The 15262-nt window shown below is 41.2% G+C and overlaps 1 protein-coding gene, 1 long non-coding RNA gene and 3 other non-coding genes across 5 annotated transcripts in view; 3 read left to right on the top strand and 2 right to left on the bottom strand.

Annotated features, from left to right (window-relative positions):
* Positions 1-15262, top strand: part of LOC134793034 (uncharacterized) — a 459561-nt gene that overhangs the window by 265390 nt on the left and 178909 nt on the right. The gene's annotated exons all lie outside the window — the stretch shown is intronic.
* The window catches only part of LOC134793028 (protein hobbit), a 48252-nt gene that overhangs the window by 7208 nt on the left and 25782 nt on the right, over positions 1-15262 (bottom strand). Inside the window, exons 24-34 of the mRNA XM_063764556.1 lie at positions 14597-14744; positions 12503-12727; positions 11135-11329; positions 9806-9919; positions 7396-7579; positions 6834-6925; positions 6319-6415; positions 5814-5974; positions 5337-5501; positions 2818-2970; positions 110-232 (exon numbers count right to left, since the gene is read on the bottom strand). Of these exons, the coding sequence (XP_063620626.1) occupies positions 110-232; positions 2818-2970; positions 5337-5501; positions 5814-5974; positions 6319-6415; positions 6834-6925; positions 7396-7579; positions 9806-9919; positions 11135-11329; positions 12503-12727; positions 14597-14744 (1657 nt within the window). The remainder of the gene's footprint in view (positions 1-109; positions 233-2817; positions 2971-5336; positions 5502-5813; positions 5975-6318; positions 6416-6833; positions 6926-7395; positions 7580-9805; positions 9920-11134; positions 11330-12502; positions 12728-14596; positions 14745-15262) is intronic.
* Trnad-guc (transfer RNA aspartic acid (anticodon GUC)) lies at positions 1756-1827 on the top strand. Its single transcript has one exon. It is a non-coding gene; the product is annotated as a tRNA-Asp (tRNA).
* Positions 4987-5058, top strand: Trnad-guc (transfer RNA aspartic acid (anticodon GUC)). The gene has a single exon. It is a non-coding gene; the product is annotated as a tRNA-Asp (tRNA).
* On the bottom strand, positions 7690-7761 carry Trnad-guc (transfer RNA aspartic acid (anticodon GUC)). Its single transcript has one exon. It is a non-coding gene; the product is annotated as a tRNA-Asp (tRNA).

Raw genomic sequence — 15262 nt, 5'->3', positions numbered from 1 at the left:
GTTTAATAGGTACCTATACATGTTTCAGCTCTACATATAGTAACTGAACGATAAAAAAATATATCTCTTATATATAAAAAATATATATATAGTATAGTTCTAATGTTACCTGGTCATCCAAGCTCTTCAACTCAGCGACGGCTAACGGGTCGGGGTCTTCGCTAGAAATGGAGCGGTTCTTCAAATAGTATTCCTTCTCTAGTCGCCGGAGACGAGCGAGGGACTCACGGACCTGCGTAACAAAACACAAAACTAGACTTTTGGCAGACGTATTATCTAAAATGGAATTGTGTGGGACACGTTGCTAGGCAGAGTGATGTGACAGACAGTGAGACTAAAATGTAAACAGAATGGTGGCCGCTTTCAGACGAAAGAAGTGCCTGGCGTCCGTTGGCTCGTTATTGCGGGTCACTTCTGGATGAGACTAGCTCAGGACCGGGACAAGTGGCGTACTAGAAGAGAGGCCTATGCTCAGCAGTGGGCGATAAAGGGCTGATATGATGATGATGATGATCTCTATCATCCTGCGAAAACAGCTGATTTTATAAATACCAGACAAAAAACTGTAAAAATTCACGTCGCAATCGCCGTATATCAATCTCGTCGGCAGGAAATATAAATTTTTGCAATCTCGGTCGAAATCGTCTCGGTGAATATTATCAAGATCGCGAACAAGATGATAGATTGACACGTGTTTAATATTTTTGAATCATGGATCGGATTTAAATGCTGAGGAACCAACACTTGCACCATGTGTTTTCTTAAAAATCATTTTCACCAATAGCACCATTGGTAACAGCAACACACTTGCCTGACCCATTATAGACTTTACGTCGTCGCAATAAAGTCCAGGAATAATCAGTGAACTGTTGCAACGGTCAGCGGCGCCCTATATTCGCTGAAACGTTTGGTTTATTCTCGCAGCGAACAGCGTGGTCACCCTCCCGAAATATACGGCCTTGTGTTACGTTACAACACCGATGTTCATTTATTTACGTTCGAAGAAACCGTTTGACGCTTCGCAGACAACCGTTCCTACGGGTGTTGTCGAAACAATTGAAGATTGGTCGATATATTTTGATTAGGGACCTACCGAAGTATCCGTTTCGGTTTCAGCAGAAATACTTAGATTAGGAATAACTCAAAAAAACGAAAAGATTAGTGTCACTACCTAAGTTTGTGATAATATAGGTAGGTATGCCTAATTGTGTTCCGCAGAAATTCGATTCTTTATTTTTTAGAGAACTGTCTATATGTTCATACAAATTGTCCTACAATGTATGCATTCTTATTTTATAACGATTTTCCTCTAAAAGATAAACCAAATTAACCGACATCGACATTTATGTTACCTACAATGTTTTCTAGAATGAAGGGAAATTACGGAAAAAACTAAAATTTCTCGAAACAAAATTAATCACCAATACAAGAATAAAGTACGTCTCATAATCTTGTTATTGTATAGTTTAATCGTGTAGAATAAACAAATGATATCACTTTTATTTAGGTTAATCAACCGGCTTTTATAGAATCGCAAGTGTATATTTAATTTTAATGACTTAAGATTAAATGTAGTTAATTATATTATTATATACCTTACTTACTTCAGTTACGACTATTTTATTTTAAACATTGATAATGTATGCTGCTGATAAGAAATGAAAGTAAATACATATGGTCCGATTGTATCGAGCTAATTTGCTTATAAAAGGCGATAGCTAGGTACTGTAGATAAATTTCGCATTAGCCAACAAGTCTTCGGTAGTATAGTGGTAAGTATCCCCGCCTGTCACGCGGGAGACCGGGGTTCGATTCCCCGCCGGAGAGACTCTTTTGCTTCGTGATGCATACGTTTTCTAAATTTTGTATTTGTTTTTTACTAGTTTGTGAGTTATTCGTTTCGGTACGATGTGAAGCGCCGGATATGGACAGTCACGTAACTCGAGGGCCCATAGGTGGATCTAGGTCGGATCAGGGGGGGAAATGCTTTCTTTGGGCCCTGGCCTGACTCTACAATAAATAAGTTTTCAATCCATAACCAACATAACCTTTCAGCGGAGTGTGTAACGTTATGTAGAGCGTCCAAGAGATTTGAACAGCTTGCACTGAAGTCATTTGATTAATTTTACGGTTTAGACTCACTTGTTTGTTGCTGTTGTTGTTGTTGATGTCGCGCGAGTGACTAACAACAAGTGAGTACAAACCGTAAAATTATTCAATGTTAGTATGTCTCACAACAGTTTAAATTCGATTAACTTAAGTTATAGGGCGGGACACGTTTGCCGTATGCCAGATGACTTGTGGGCTAAATCGACGACTAATTGGGCCCCACAAAATCGAACCCGAGGTCGCGGCAAACCTCGGAGACGTTGGCGAGATGACCTCGACGCCTTTGACAGGAACTGGTGGGAGACGGGTCAAAACTGGGATACGTGGAAAGGGAGGAGGGAGGCCTTTGCCCAGCAGTGGGACACTCTAGGCTCATATAAATAAATAAAATAAAAACAGTATTTTTCTCAAAAATGGACGGCAAAGTCGACTTTGCCGTTTAAAAAATAGGTCGCGAAGCACGTAGTTTATGGTCAGTCAAAAATTAAAAAGTTAAAAACATTGCAGTCTCGATTTTGGGACTGCAATGTTGCATACAAATTCCATTATTTGTCGAGTTCCAAACTTTTTAAAAGTTGAAATGACTCGGCTGGAAGGCTACTTGCTGGCTTCGGATTCAATTAAACGGACTCCCAAGGTCGTCCGTTTAAAACGAATCCTCAGCCTGCAAGTAGCTACTTCCGAGCCTCGACAATAATGTACTATTACCTGTGTCTGCGTACTATGTATCAGCGTCCTTGGATCTTGATCCTGGTGTAGCTGTAGTTGAAAACGTGTGCGCGCGCGCCTCTCCAGCGTGCGCCTGCGTTCTGGCTCCACATGTAGTACCACGTTGTTCACTACGTCGAGGAGCATCGCGTACTGTTAACAAACAATACAGATAATACACAACATATGCCTTAACCTAGCCGTTGACGACCCCCGACCCCAAGACAGACCAAAAAAGCGATGGGTGATGTCGTGAAAGCAGATATGAGCGTGACCGGGCTCACACGAGACGCCGCCCAGGATCGCGCAAAGTGGAGGAAAGCAAGTAGGAAAGCGGACCCTGGCAAAGGCCGGGATAACGCTAGGTAGAAGAAGAAGACAGATAATACATAACTTTAGGAACAAATCAAATTATTTTATTAAATATTTTGATTTGTGTTTTTTAAGTAGTCACACTACTATATATAAATTATAAACTGAAATAGATGTCATATATTAAAGAAAAAATGACGAAGCCCTCCAGTGGTGAAGGCCGGATTCGAACCGGCGTCTTTAGCAATCCGGGCTAACGACTTGAACCCCTGGGCCATCCGGCCACCGCCCCGTTCACGTTATAATACAGATAATGTCACAGAAAAAACGATAATCAAGGTTCTAGACTGTATCGTCACATTGTATCGGAACCGTTATCTATAGCAATACTCTTAACAGACCATCGGTATAAGCTTAGGACTATAAGGGAAAGTGGGAGAATTAGGAACAGCGGGTAATTGGGAACAATGATATACAGAGTAGAGTATGTTTAACACAAACATCAAGTGTCAGATTCGTAAAACAATGCGTTAGTCACGATAAATATAGGAAATGGCTAAAGAAATTCAGTGGTGTAAAATACTTCCCAGTAAAATAAACGCCTCTATAGTACTGTAATTGCACCTAATTCATTTTATTTACGATTGGTTTCACTCTACTCTAGCATAACTACTATAGTCTATAACCGAAGAGAATAGATAGTATAGAGGGGTCCTGTCATAGTAAATTTTGTAGTCACAGTAAATTTACTGCCATCTATCGACACACGACTAAAACTCAAAATGAAAACGTATAAAATTATCAAAAAAATGTATATATATGGATAAATGATTTTATTATTTTTATATCATTTTGACCCATGTTCATTCACTGATATCTATGTGTTAAAATTGTTAAATATGAAACGGTGTCGTCACGCCATCTAGCCGACCATAGGCCAAAGGTGTGTGCGCCATCTATCCGAGAATGACCTTTTCTTGATTTCCGAGGCACGTTTTTTCCTTAGACTTTATTCATCTTATACGAAGTTACATATGTCTTTGCTATAACCAAAAAGAATAGATAGTATAGAGGGGTCCTGTCATTGTAAATTTTGTAGTCACTGTTAATTTACTGCCATCTATCGACACACGACTAAAACTCAAAATGAAAACGTATAAAGTTATCAAAAAATGTATATATATGGATAAATTATTTTATTATTTTTATATCAGTTTGATCCATGTTCATTCACTGATATCTATGTGTTAAAATTGTTAAATATGAAACGGTGTCGTCACGCCATCTAGCCGAGGATAGGCTAAAGGTGTGTGCGGCATCTATTCGAGAATGACTTTTACTTGAATTCCGAGGCACGTTTTTTCCTTAGACTTTATTCGTCTTATACGAAGTTACATATGTCTTTGCTATAACCAAAGAGAATAGATAGTATAGAGGGGTCCTGTCATAGTAAATTTTGTAGTCACAGTAAATTTACTGCCATCTATCGACACACGACTAAAGCTCAAAATGAAAACGTATAAAATTATCAAAAAAATGTATATATATGGATAAATGATTTTATTATTTTTATATCATTTTGACCCATGTTCATTCACTGATATCTATGTGTTAAAATTGTTAAATATGAAATGGTGTCGTCACGCCATCTAGCCGACCATAGGCCAAAGGTGTGTGCGCCATCTATCCGAGAATGACTTTTTCTTGATTTCCGAGGCACGTTTTTCCTTTAGACTTTATTCATCTTATACGAAGTTACATGTCTTTGGCTATTATAACTATACAATCGGACTACGTCATCACGTGACTCAGAACGCGTTGCGTAAGCTATACATCAATTTCGGCCAGCAACTCAAGTCTTCGGTAGTATAGTGGTAAGTATCCCCGCCTGTCACGCGGGAGACCGGGGTTCGATTCCCCGCCGGAGAGAATCTTTTTGCTTTTTTTCATTAATCCAAATAGCACTAGAAATCGCTCCAACGCCCAGCCAATCCCTACTAATTTCCTATCAATCAATAATTTTCAATAAAATTTACAAAATATTTTTTGTCTGTTTTTTTTTCGTCAACTCTATGGCTGCTGATCGACGCAACGTTGGCAACTGCGCAGCGACGCCATTTTTCATAGCAAAGACAGAACGCCGACCCTCAAAAGACGCTAGTGTGGGCGTCCCTAACATGATTATCTGGTTTAGACGGTTTAGTTACCTGCAGCGAATTGGTGCACACGTCGAGGTCGTGATGCATGAGTGTAAAGGAGTCGTAAGGCTGGGGGGCTGACGCCCAGCCCGCGGCGCCGCCGCTGCTAACTTCTGCGGAGTCGTGGGATACGTAGTAGAATTCGCATGCGCAGCGGGAAACTATTCGTTGGAGCTGTAGAAAAAATAATATATTCAGGAAACATGTTTTCAATTTATTAATTTCGACAAACCACTATGTACCTAGGTTAGCAGACAGCAAATGACAATCCTGTTAGATAAGATCCTAAAACATGCTTACGACAGTTGGGAAAAATTGTTTTGAAGTTTTAATCATGAAATCATATTAGATAATCTAGCAGTTTCAGTACAAACTGCTAGTCTACTACTAGTAGTAGTCAGACGTTGAAATGAGTACCCTATACTGTAGAAATGAGTGACTTATTGCCCGTTAAGTTTGATGACTGAAAATTGAGCAAGAACATACCTGCGCGAGGCCGGCGTGCTCGCTGGGCCCGACGCAGCGCCCTATAACTCCACCGGCCGAGTGTCCACTGCCCACAAGCCGGGGAACGTCAGGTAGTGTGCTGATTTCAGCGCCGCCGCAACGCTCTGAGATCTCCTCGACTGACACCCATTGGATGTTTTCTGTTACAAATATTATTAGTCGTATTTAAGTACGAAGTCAGAAAAAATATTTTTTAGGTTAGTTTTAGAATTCATGAATGATATTGAAGTTTAAAGAAGGGCTTAGTGCGGAGTCTGCTCTGTTCCTTTTGAACCATTGCTATTATATCAATAAATCAGTGATGAAACTAGTGAATGACAATCTAGGCAAGTGTTTTTACATCTGTGGGTCACTCTTATTGGGACGATAAAAAGTAGAAAACTACAAAACAGTTGCGGACAACTATGTTTTTATTACTTTTTATGCTAATAGGCTCGCGTTATGAATAATGTTTAAGAAACGCTGATTTAGGCAAGACACATACCGTCCAGCTGGTCTTTGTCGCCCGCGCTGACAGTGGCATAGTACTGCATGGCCGACAACGCCCCACTCCAGGCCGTAGCGGCGGGCGAACGACGTACCTAGTGCAAAAGAGTCCATTATTTTTTGTTTCTTATTACCAAGCTCAAGTGGGATTGGGCGGGACATATCTGTCGGATGCACCCGGACAGATGGGCCAAAATAGCGACCGAGTGGGCACCACAGATCAACAGAGGCAGAGGCAAATCAAAAATGAGATGGCGAAACGACCAGGACTCATTCTGTGGCGACTGGCGGGAGCTTGCACAAAGCCGTGACGAGTGGCGAAAGACAGGGCAGGCCTTTGCCCAGCAGTGGGACACAATATAGGCTACTAAAAAAAAGTTACCTATGCCTGCGACACATTTTGGAAACTCCTTAGAAGGAAAAAAAGGGTTGAAAATAAGTAATAATTTTGAGATGATATTTTGTTGTAATACATACTAGTATAGATAAAATAATGAGTAAATGATACGTTACCCGTTGCCGAACTTCGGCACGCGCCGCGCATAAGATGACATAGCCACGACTTTCACAGCCTTTTAGGACCACTTGCGAGTTTACTAACTCAACTGTGAACAAAAGATACTCATTAACTATCAATGCTTAGTAAATAACACATTTAAACATTTACTAAATAAAAACCGGACAAGTGCGAGTCGGACTCGCCTACCGAGTGTTCCGTACTTTTTAGTACATATTTGTTGTTATAGCGGCAACAGAAATACATACATCATCTGTGAAAATTTCAACTGTCTAGCTATCACGGTAATTGAGATACAGCCTGGTGACCGACAGACAGATAGTCGGACAGTGGAATCTTAGTAATAGGGTCCCGATTTAACCCTTTGGGTACGGAACCCTAAAAAACTCGAAAATAAAAAACCTCTTCGAGAACTCTATACATTGTAGCGACATCTATTAACCATTTACCAAAACATCACCAATTCGCAACGCAACCACACAGTCCCACTCACAGCGCCATCTATCGGCGACCATCGTAAACTTCACAACAGCGCCATCTATCATTCACTTTACTTACTAAGGAACGCCGTATGGGCGTTTTCATCATCCAGAACATGACGGGGATGATGAGGATGGGACGGAGGCGTGTCCCCTTCGGCGCCACTCAGGTCGTCGCTGAATACTACGGGGGCTTCGCTGCCGGCTTCAGCCACTAAAGCTGCCAGCATTCCTTCGGCGTTTGAACCAGGGGCACTGCTTGACTAGACGAAAAAAAAATGAAAACATGCATAAATAATTAATAACAATAAATAAATTTATAAATTTAGGTGTTTCGGTTATGAAAAGGTAAGAATAAAAATACAAAAAGAGTCTCTCCGGCGGGGAATCGAACCCCGGTCTCCCGCGTGACAGGCGGGGATACTTACCACTATACTACCGAAGACTTGAAAGTAACGTCGAAATTATTGAATGTATGTTAGAAAGGAAAGTAAGAAATAAATTACGTCATCGCAAATACATATTAGATACAAGCGATATTGACATAAAATGTCGGACATACAAGCACAAAATTCACCGAAAATAAGGCTCATGATAAAAGATAAAGTGGTATTACATGACATCGTTAGGTTACATTAAAATAACTTTGATATTTGCCTCGAGCACGTGACTAGTATAACTTGCTTTCCATATTTGTAACATTTACGCTTACTTTAGTCTTGCTTATTATTATAGCCAAGCGCTTGTTCGGTTTTCAGTGAATAGCCGCAATTTGTGACGGTGGGGCTCGTTTCGGCATAACGGAATCTAACGTACTTTGACACCTGTATTTTTTTAGGGAGGGGTTCGCATGCCGAAGCTTTTTAAAGATGGCGCAAACCTATCCTCCTGAGTCCTACTTGTTATTATTGCAGTTTTGAATTTGGAACCTTCTTGTATTCCATTTGAATTCAAAATTCGATTTGGATTAAACCCTTTATAAGGACCTCAGGAACTCAGGAGGCTATACTGGGTTTCCCTGTCAATCCTCTCTCGTGTAAAATCGGCTTGCTTGCGACGAGGCGGGCGGTGGGGACGCAACGTCGCCTTCCCGCTGGTGTTTCGGTGACGCGTCGAGCCTGTCTTCTTCTTTTAGAGCTTTTGTATGCACTATAGGTTCAAAATGCCACTGCAATTTGAACCTATAGTGCAGGGAATAGAGTTGATTTATATATGTTTGAAAATTCAACGAAACAAAAGAAATGCGACTCTGTTCCAATTGAATACGGTTCAAATTTCATTGAACTGAAGAAGTATTATAGGTAGGACGTAGACCCTCTCTCGTGTAAAATCGTCTTACTTGCGAGGAGGCGGGCGGTGGGGACGCAACGTCGCCTTCCCGCTGGTGTTTCGGTGACGCGTCGAGCCTGTCTTCTTCTTTTAGAGCTTTTGTATGCACTATAGGTTCAAAATGCCACTGCAATTTGAACCTATAGTGCAGGGAATAGAGTTGATTTATATATGTTTGAAAATTCAACGAAACAAAAGAAATGCGACTCTGTTCCAATTGAATACGGTTCAAATTTCATTGAACTGAAGAAGTATTATAGGTAGGACGTAGACCCTCTCTCGTGTAAAATCGTCTTACTTGCGAGGAGGCGGGCGGTGGGGACGCAACGTCGCTTTCCCGCTGGTGTTTCGGTGACGCGTCGAGCCTGTCTTCTTCTTTTAGAGCTTTTGTATGCACTATAGGTTCAAAATGCCACTGCAATTTGAACCTATAGTGCAGGGAATAGAGTTGTTTTTTTTTTGTTTAAAATTCAACGAAACAAAATAAATGCAACTGTTCCAATTGAATATGGTTCAAATTTCATTGAACCGGAGTAGTATTATAGGTAGGACGTTGACCCTCTCTCGTGTAAAATCGTCTTACTTGCGACGAGGCGGGCGGTGGGGACGCAACGTCGCCTTCCCGCTGGTGTTTCGGTGACGCGTCGAGCCTGTCTTCTTCTTTTAGAGCTTTTGTATGCACTATAGGTTCAAAATGCCACTGCAATTTGAACCTATAGTGCAGGGAATAGAGTTGTTATTTTTTGTTTAAAATTCAACGAAACAAAATAAATGCAACTGTTCCAATTGAATATGGTTCAAATTTCATTGAACCGGAGAAGTATTATAGGTAGGACGTTGACCCTCTCTCGTGTAAAATCGTCTTACTTGCGAGGAGGCGGGCGGTGGGGACGCAACGTCGCCTTCCCGCTGGTGTTTCGGTGACGCGTCGAGCCTGTCTTCTTCTTTTAGAGCTTTTGTATGCACTAAACTATAGGTTCAAAACTCCACTGCAATTTGAACCTATAGTGCAGGGGATAGAGTTGATTTATATATGTTTGAAAATTCAACGAAACAAAAGAAATGCAACTCTGTTCCAATTGAATACGGTTCAAATTTCATTGAACCGAAGAAGTATTATAGGTAGGACGTTGACCCTCTCTCGTGTAAAATCGTCTTACTTGCGAGGAGGCGGGCGGTGGGGACGCAACGTCGCCTTCCCGCTGGTGTTTCGGAGACGCGTCGAGCCTGTCTTCTTCTTTTAGAGCTTTTGTAGATAGGTTCTTCTTCAGTTGCTGTCAAATAAAAATAACTTAGTAAATATCATATTTATATGTAACATGGAGAAAAAATGATTGGATGGAAGAAATTCAAAGGTGTATGTGAAGTCCCCAACCCGCATTGGGCTAGCGTGGGGACTATATCCCAAGCCCTCTCGCGCATGAGAAGAGGCCTGTGCCCAGCAGTGGGAGATATATAGGCTGTTTTTTTTAAGTAACATGGAAAGTAATTGTTTATAATAGAGATTGAAGCTAGTTTGCTTAGTGTGCGGCATTACGTCTTTTCGTTAATTTAATTTCACGTCTACCGTAAACAACCATTTAATTTGCCTCTAGGAAAGTAGCCTAATGTGAACTGTATCCCGTATAACACACATTAGTCAGACAGAGACAGATAATGAGTATCTAGCTGTAGCTCACCTGTGTTTTAATATAAGTGTCGATAAGTGCGAAAGCCAAGTCCCTGTTAAGTTTCGTCCACGCTCCCCGTAAATCGTGGACGGCCAGTCGATGTGTCTTCTCTCCCGTATAACACACATTAGTCAGACAGAGACAGATAATGAGTATCTAGCTGTAGCTCACCTGTGTTTTAATATAAGTGTCGATAAGTGCGAAAGCCAAGTCCCTGTTAAGTTTCGTCCACGCTCCCCGTAAATCGTGGACGGCCAGTCGATGTGTCTTCTCTCCCGTATAGCACACATTAGTCAGACAGAGACAGATAATGAGTATCTAGCTGTAGCTCACCTGTGTTTTAATATATGTGTCGATAAGTGCGAAAGCCAAGTCCCTGTTAAGTTTCGTCCACGCTCCCCGTAAATCGTGGACGGCCAGTCGATGTGTCTTCTCTCCCGTATAGCACACATTAGTCAGACAGAGACAGATAATGAGTATCTAGCTGTAGCTCACCTGTGTTTTAATATATGTGTCGATAAGTGCGAAAGCCAAGTCCCTGTTAAGTTTCGTCCACGCTCCCCGTAAATCGTGGACGGCCAGTCGATGTGTCTTCTCTCCCGTATAACACACATTAGTCAGACAGAGACAGATAATGAGTATCTAGCTGTAGCTCACCTGTGTTTTAATATAAGTGTCGATAAGTGCGAAAGCCAAGTCCCTGTTAAGTTTCGTCCACGCTCCCCGTAAATCGTGGACGGCCAGTCGATGTGTCTTCTCTCCCGTATAGCACACATTAGTCAGACAGAGACAGATAATGAGTATCTAGCTGTAGCTTACCTGTGTTTTAATATATGTGTCGATAAGTGCGAAAGCCAAGTCCCTGTTAAGTTTCGTCCACGCTCCCCGTAAATCGTGGACGGCCAGGCGATGTGTCGGCGCGCATTCAGCATCGCCACACTCCCGTCCGTATGAAACTCGGCGGACGGACAGACAGTAGCATTTCTCCATTGGCGCGGGCTTCAGGGCTAAGGTCTGTGGAGAATTGATTGTTTTTTTTAAATTCTTAATTATTATTTTTTTTATTTTTATAAAATAGTGTTCAGATTTTTCCCTGTACTTAAATTGTAGTATAAAACGATATAACTTGCCAAATTTCATAGTTCTAGGTACCCTATAAATTTGGATTCCCTTGAGAGCGTCAAAATATACGTTTTTTTTTTGTGGCATAAACGGCCGTATCATTTTTTACGTTAACTTAGATCCTCCACTTACTCGAGTCTGGATATCAGATAGATGTAAACCTTATTACCCATACAGTAAAGTTTAAATTTGAAGCTCACGGTCATCAGGCATAGCCACCGGCGTTTTCAACCATATTTCCGCGTCGTTAAGACGAAACAGGAGCTGAGTTTTAAATATTTTAACAACAACAACAACAACAAAATTTATTTTATTCATGTAGGCCTAGCAACAAGCTCTTATGAATCGTAATTAATCTTAATCTAATTATCAGAGCAATTTATTGATGTTAGTATTATTCCATAATAAAATTGGATTATTATACATATCAAATGTATATCATATAAATTTATTATCATATCAATTTAGGTAAATATACCCGTCTCGCTAACGGAAGCGGCACCTAAAAGTAGTGCGACAAGGACAAGGCGAAAAATCCTGCGTAAAAATGTCAAAAATCGAGGTTTCGTACTCCTCTGTTTCCTCCTCCAAAACTTAACCAATCGTAACCAAATTTGGAAATCTAAATGATTATGAAATATCTGTGTCGGACCGTTTTGCTTTTTTGGCTAATCGATATCAGTTTTGAATGCCACGCCTCTCATTGCGGCATAGTCAATTAGGCCATTTTGGCCATTTTTGAAGGGCTCTAGCGCCTTAAAAAACAAATATATCAAAAAAAGCAAAACGGTCGGACACAGATATTGACAATATTAATCTGTGTTGAAAAAATCATTGCTCTAGCTTCAAAAACCACGGAGGAAAACGAGGAGTACGTTTGTATGGAGAAATTACCACTCCTTAAGGTCGCAATTCATATAGCCCGTCGTCCAGTTGGCCCGGGGCCTTCTTGTTAGATTACTCGTTTCAAGCAAAATACAGTGTTCTATCCTTAATTCGAGACAATAAAACAGACAAATGTAGACCTTCTTGACATAGTCAGTAAAGTTTGAATTTGAAGCTCACCTCATCACCGTCCCGGTCATCAGGCATGGCCACCGGCGTTTTCAACCATATCTCCGCGTCGTTAAGGTCGCAATTCATGTAACCCGTCGTCCAGTTGGCTCGAGGCCTCCTTACTAAGTTATCGCTAGTTTTTACTAGTGAAAGTCGGTGTTTAGAACCGCAGGTGACGCGGACTCCGAGCATTTCTATGCCACGTTGCATAGATGAGGAAGACCAGTAGAACACCTGAAACATGACATTAAATTATTAATATTACATTTATGTTACATTTACTCATAGCAAAGAGTTATTAGGCGTTATTACAGTGTAGGGAAAAATGGTACCACCGAATTTGAGTGCTGAACCAGGGTTATTGCATTATGTACGGAGCTATACCGCACCATCTACATCAACTGTCGAATTGGAAGCATTAACAACTCTTGTATAATAACTCCTTACTAATAGCGTGCAACCATTATAAGTAAGTAAGTGAGTATTTATTTGCAAATAATAAGTAGGTACAATAGTGTCTCAGGTGGCAAGTGACAATTGGTATACATTTGAATGAATGAATGAATGAATGATCATTTATTTGTCAATAGTGGGTTTACAAAAAGGTCTTAAAACTATTTACAATATGTAAGTATATAGGATCTCCACATTGTGCCTACAAACTAGCATACAAATTTAATTAAACTAGCCTAATTCCATGCAAATATATTATAGCTATTAACTTATCTATTAAGGAACTCGCCCACACTGTAGAAACATTTCTCACACAGCCAAGCTTTCATCATTTTCTTAAATGTTGTATTTTTTTTCCCTTTAAATTCATCTGGTAACTTATTATAAATTGTAATGCACATGCTGTATGAATTTTTAGACGCTAATTCTAGTTTTGTAGCTGGTTTGTGTAATTTATGCCTGTACTGTTGTCTAACATTACGAGAGCTCATCTGTTGTGCTTCTATAAATTTGAAAATGGAAATTATTTATTATTTAGAATGGTAATGTTTTTTTTTCCTTTTTTTCTAGGTAAATGAGTTTAGCCACTGGCCCGAATAATCTGACATTGCGACGCAATGTAACAACAAACATACATATTTCGCACGTTTATGGTTTTCATCGACCGCCAAGCCATGTTAAGCGCATATGACTATGAATAAAATGTTTGGTTCAGCCACTAGCACGCAAGTCGCAAACCAAATGAGCAGTTAAAGCTGTCTCGCTCTAACTTTTTACGCTGATAGTGTTGAAAACCAAATTTTTACGTACCTGTAGATTATGCAATGTGACCGCAGCGCTAACTTCGCGGTAGTGACGAGATAGCTGCAGTTTGCGCGGTTTCAAATTTTGAAACACGCGTCCGCGGCGTGTAGGCCGAGTCACACCTGACAGAATCAGTATTAGGCTCTCGAACCATATACAAACATATATGTTTACCTGCAAGTTGTGTAGTGTGACCGCGGCGCTGACTTCGCGGTAGTGACGAGATAGCTGCAGTTTGCGCGGTTTCAAGTTTTGAAACACGCGTCCGCGGCGTGTAGGCCGAGTCACACCTGACAGAATCAGTATTAGGCTCTCGAACCATCTACAAACATATATGTTTACCTGCAGGTTGTGTAGTGTGACCGCGGCGCTAACTTCGCGGTAGTGACGAGATAGCTGCAGTTTGCGCGGTTTCAAGTTTTGAAACACGCGTCCGCGGCGTGTAGGCCGAGTCACACCTGACAGAATCAGTATTAGGCTCTCGAACCATCTACAAACATATATGTTTACCTGCAGGTTGTGTAGTGTGACCGCGGCGCTAACTTCGCGGTAGTGACGAGATAGCTGCAGTTTGCGCGGTTTCAAGTTTTGAAACACGCGTCCGCGGCGTGTAGGCCGAGTCACACCTGACAGAATCAGTATTAGGCTCTCGAACCATCTACAAACATATATGTTTACCTGCAGGTTGTGTAGTGTGACCGCGGCGCTGACTTCGCGGTAGTGACGAGATAGCTGCAGTTTGCGCGGTTTCAAGTTTTGAAACACGCGTCCGCGGCGTGTAGGCCGAGTCACACCTGACAGAATCAGTATTAGGCTCTCGAACCATCTACAAACATATATGTTTACCTGCAGGTTGTGTAGTGTGACCGCGGCGCTGACTTCGCGGTAGTGACGAGATAGCTGCAGTTTGCGCGGTTTCAAGTTTTGAAACACGCGTCCGCGGCGTGTAGGCCGAGTCACACCTGACAGAATCAGTTTTAGGCTCTCGAACCATCTGAAAACGTAATTTAAAAATCAACTCTAGCATACAAAAACAGTAGCGACTTTGCCAAACAGTTTAAATTGCCATCATTAATAGTTTTCTTCAGCAGTTCCTCTTCTCCAAATGTTACTTTCCGAGAGCAAGTGCCTATAATATGTGGTCCAATATAGAGATCAAAACTTCATATAAAATTAACCCAGACGGCTTGGAAAAATTGGTGAACATGCATGAAAACAGATCTCGACAAACTGAGATCCTCTACCCTACTCAACCCATTGAGTTATTATTAATATAGAGACGACATACCAAACAATGAAATTGTCGCAATCGCAACCTGTACCACGCGACCAAAACGTCGTAAGCGCTGTAAAATTCATGGCGCTTACGCGTTTAGGTCGCGAGATTCACGCTCCGCTTCTATGGTTTGATGCCAAAACGGCAGCAACTCATGGCGCAAAATACTGGTTCTCAGTGCTGGTTCTATACGTTAGTAATAATAGTTCAATGACTCAACCTAATCCTTTTTTTTT

This window comes from Cydia splendana, chromosome 8 (genome assembly GCF_910591565.1).
Source record: "Cydia splendana chromosome 8, ilCydSple1.2, whole genome shotgun sequence".
Taxonomy (NCBI): Eukaryota; Metazoa; Arthropoda; class Insecta; order Lepidoptera; family Tortricidae; genus Cydia; species Cydia splendana.
The sequence above is the reverse complement of the archived record's forward strand: the minus strand, read 5'-3'. Positions and strand labels throughout refer to the sequence as shown.